The sequence below is a fragment of the Notothenia coriiceps genome, unplaced genomic scaffold (assembly GCF_000735185.1).
Source record: "Notothenia coriiceps isolate Sejong01 unplaced genomic scaffold, NC01 NC01_scaffold00031489, whole genome shotgun sequence".
NCBI lineage: Eukaryota > Metazoa > Chordata > Actinopteri > Perciformes > Nototheniidae > Notothenia > Notothenia coriiceps.
Genome location: NW_011364190.1, coordinates 22,354 through 26,818, shown reverse-complemented (window position 1 = coordinate 26,818; position 4,465 = coordinate 22,354). Strand labels below are relative to the sequence as shown.

The 4,465-nt window shown below is 37.9% G+C and overlaps 1 protein-coding gene across 1 annotated transcript in view; it reads left to right on the top strand.

The window, feature by feature from the left end:
• Nucleotides 1-4,465, top strand: part of mbtps2 (membrane-bound transcription factor peptidase, site 2) — a 19,423-nt gene that overhangs the window by 5,809 nt on the left and 9,149 nt on the right. The window contains exons 3-5 of the mRNA XM_010787931.1: nucleotides 898-1,036; nucleotides 1,679-1,782; nucleotides 2,346-2,473. Of these exons, the coding sequence (XP_010786233.1) occupies nucleotides 898-1,036; nucleotides 1,679-1,782; nucleotides 2,346-2,473 (371 nt within the window). The remainder of the gene's footprint in view (nucleotides 1-897; nucleotides 1,037-1,678; nucleotides 1,783-2,345; nucleotides 2,474-4,465) is intronic.

The following is a 4,465-nucleotide window of genomic DNA, read 5'->3' as shown; positions in this document are numbered from 1 at the left end:
GGAGGCAGTGGACTAAAAGTGCGAGGATCTTGGTTTGGTATTTTGAAAAAAAAACTATTTATATACTTTATATAGGTATGGCCCTACAATATATTGTGCAAATATAGCATGATATGTCCCCCTTTACGCAATTTTTTTAATTATTGATTCAGTATAACACAGATAATATTTTTTATTACACAAATATACAAACAGAATTCAAACAGAAAGTTAAAAAAATCTAACAGGAGAGGTCAAGAAGCTCTAGCAACATACAATATGCAACGAATATAATTTAGCAAACTCAGATACAAACTAAACATATTTAATAAAAAATATGCTAAATAGTATACACATAGTACAGTAGGTGATTAGGTATGTGGTCGTTCTAACACAGCTCAATTAACTCTTTAGAAAAGGCACTGGTGTCTTCATCTTCTCACCAATCATATATCCTCCGGTTGGTGCTTATGATGAAAAAATGTACTGAACAAATAGATAGTTTCCCATATAATTAATGAAATGTCCTCATCAGGCTTTCCAGGGTAAATAGAGTCCTTTTAATAAAAAAGGTTATAAGTTTCAGAAACTAACAAATTTTGCACCAATGAAGTTTTACTTAGGGGTGGCTCCGCCTTTACCTTTCAAAACTACTAAACACTTTCATTTTCACTCATAACATAGTGTTCAGCTATACCTATCACTCAACATAATGTCTGCTGAAGTACTGCAGTGATGATTCTGGTTCCTCTTTTCTCATCAGGGGACAAGTGGGCCAGTCTTCCAAAATCCTGATATTATACTGTGCCTCTGTCTCTGTGCGAGCTTTAATTGAGTCATTTATGTCCAGTATAGGGTCACAAAGTTTGACCAAATCATAATGATTGAGCACTATTCCATCTTTTATATTCCTCCTAGGTTCAACAGTGGTCTGGTATTTGGTGTAGTGTCCATGGTGGGATCAGTGGTGCTGCTGATCAGGACGCTGCAGCAGACCCTTGCTCAGATGACCTCAGATAACCCCCGGATGGGGAATCAGCAGACCCTGCAGGTGGTGGTATGTACAGACTGAACCTGTAAAGCAGTGTGGATCTATGTTCATGCTACAGGGTCTAACTGGAGATGAACTGCAGCTCAGAGCGTTAAATGGCCTTGAAAGTTCCTACAAAGCCTTTGATTTTAAAATGATAGTGTGAAGAATGCCCCCAATTATGACAAGGGCTCTTATTTAGCACATTTCTCATGTTCACTTTTATTTCATTTCAAACAGCCATGCATTAATGTGAGCACAGCCCCCAGTGGACCTCTGTATTCATGGGAAGCTATTAGTTGGCAATTTATAAACGAGTACTCAGCCTGGAGTTAATGCAGCGCACTGCCAGGGGGAGAAGAAAAATGCAGACCACACAGAAAACCACAGCATCAGCACAACTTGAAACATTACATTTGAAAAACAAAAAAGAGTAGGAAGAAAGATTTTAATACATCTTGGTATTAAGAACCTTGTGTTTATTTTACAAATGTGCAGCCTAGATACAGTATGTTACATATCATAGTTTAATCAAATATCCTCCTAAAAGGGGATTCAAATCATTTTGAACTTTTCTTAGCATCAAAGAGGAAAAACAATGATTCACTCTTAGGAGACTGGCGTAGGCGTCATAATTGTGTGTTTCTTTTCTCATGCCTGTGTCTCTAGGTCCCCGGTATCAATCTGCCCACCAGTCAGCTGGCCTACTTCTTCATGGCCCTGCTGCTCAGCGGAGTCATACATGAGCTTGGCCACGCTGTGGCAGCGTTGAGGTAAAACACACACACACACACACACACACACACACACACACACACACACACACACACACACACACACACACACACCTCCCTAACATAATTAAGAAGGGCCTTTTATTGAAATTCAGTTTTTTTATTCATGCACATGCATTTTTCTTTGTACAGATACAATATGTTACCATGTCAACCGGTAAACCAAATCCAATAGACATTAGATAGTAAAAAGTTGATGTTAAATTAATTGAATAAATGAATTTATTCAATTAATACTCACTGAACTTGTCCAAATATTTGTGTTTCATTATGAGCACTTTAGCATCTGATCAAATAGTGTTGCCCATTAAAAGATGGCTTTTACTAGTTTTTTATTTAATAATAATAAGAATAGGCAACAAGTAACTTAGAATAGTTTATATTGTGAAATAACCAATACTGCTCTAACCTTGGCAGAAGATAGTTTGTTCATTTTGGATCCCTCCCTACATAAATATCAGTTGTTAAAACAAATATGTTTTCAATGCCTTTTGATGCTCCTTCCCTTCTGGAACTGTTTTAATGTGTCATATTTTTTCTAGGGAGCAAGTGCGAGTAAACGGCTTCGGCATTTTTGTGTTTGTCGTTTATCCCGGTGCGTTTGTGGACCTCTTCACAACGCACCTCAACATCATATCGCCTGTTCAGCAACTCCGCATCTTCTGTGCCGGTAAGACTCCACACATTTAATGTTTTGATCATTCCTTATGGCAGAGGAAGTTATTTTGCCAGCTATTAATGCCTGTAATAATCACAATTATTACAGGCATTTAGTTTAATTTTCATTTCTGTAAGTGAAGGTTGCTCTGAGGTAAGTAAGTTCTGAGCAGCTGCTTCACATCAACTCATCATTCCGCTCTGCAAATAAGGAAATTAGATTTGAATTGATTGGCGGAGTTGGCAGTTATTCACGCATGGATAAGACTAAATAGTGAAAGGCTGATTATTTTTCAATGCAGTCTGGCCAAGAAGAATATTGCAAGCTTTGAAAAGGATACAGAACACAGTACACTTCAAAGCAGCAGAAATAGGCTTGTATGATTTAAATTATTGCTAAAACAATATTATGTCAAGTTTATTCAACAATCTGATAAAAGATCAAAGAAAAAAAAGGGATGGTTCATTTTTTTCAGCTAACCTTTCTTATGAATTATGTCAGTTGTGCTGTTGCTTATAACTTATGAGGGTTTTTATAGGGGTGCAAAATCTGGCAAAAAACTACTTCTAATTATTTTAACTGATATTACAATTGTGATGTGATTCCTGACACTAGAGGGAATGATCAAGTTGAAATAGTAATTTTATTATCACTGGAAAACCCCCCCCCAGAAAATGATCATGGTTTCATCATCATGTTTTTTTTATTAGGTATGTAGAAAACCATCTCTAGGCGAAAGCTAACTGCGATTTGAATTTTGATGCACTAGTCCACATTGGGATATCAAAAAATTAATTAATCACTGTTTATATTTATTATTTTACACATGCATATTAGGTTTATACCTACAATGATAGTACAAATGTTCATGAACATCAGTTAAGAGTTGTGTGGAATACAAATAATTGCTTCTTAATAGCATACTCATCACTTCACTCCTGATATCCTCAATGCTCCTTGTCATTTTATTTGTCACAAAACATCAGTGGTATTCCTGCAAAAAAAGCAGCATGGATGTCAAGATGATTTGTTAATCATATGCTACTTCCTCTATGCTGCTTACAAGCCTTTAGAGCAGGCATGGGCAAACTAAGGCCCGCGGGCCATATACGGCCCGTTGGGCTTTTGAATCCGGCCCGCCGAATATTGGTAACATTTTTTTCCAAATTATAGTAAAGACCGCATTCATTTTGCCTTTTTGCTGCAATAACCGACATTTCAGTTGATCCCACTAGATGGCGCACTCTAGACACAATTTACCTTTGCTGGAGTCTGGTCTATTCTCTCAGCTGGCCCCACTCGGCAACCCGGCAAGGTCGGCGAATACAAGTTGTAACAAGCAGTAGCGCTGAGCAAAGTGACTATAACGCGACCACACACTTATAAAAACATTTATATAAAGTCAGGCAACACTAACCAGGCTTAGTGCGATTCTGTTTATTTTTACCTTACTTTAATGACCATCCGTTCACTGTTATTGACCATTGTGAAGAGGCAGACGTTTTCCTTTTGTTTTGTATTATTGCAACTATCGGATGGAATCAATACATGGGCTTCATGTGGCCATCACAAGTAAAATCATAACGAAAACTACGCCGGTAAAATATGCGTGTAGAAAACGGCTTATGCCAAAATATGATAGCAACAAGTAGTCAATTTGATTAGCTTCGGTTGCTATGCTAAAATCACCTGTAGAATGCCAGAGAAACTTTCATAACAGCGTTGTGATGCCAAACAGCTTTCAGACTAAAACACATTCACTTATGGGGATGGGGGATATTTATCAGCTGCTTGTGTGACAGTCAGACAATGAAAACTTTACAGCGGCCGCTGCCGCGAGTTAACGGGAGAATAAACTCCGGTGGACGAGCAGCACTGCAGCAGGCAGTAATGCAGCTGAACCACATTAATAAACAATGCACCACGGCACTCTGGAGAAAGGTACAAGGTTGGAGAAGTAGTTCTTTAATTTAATCTGGCTTCGTATAATTAAAAACTACCCGA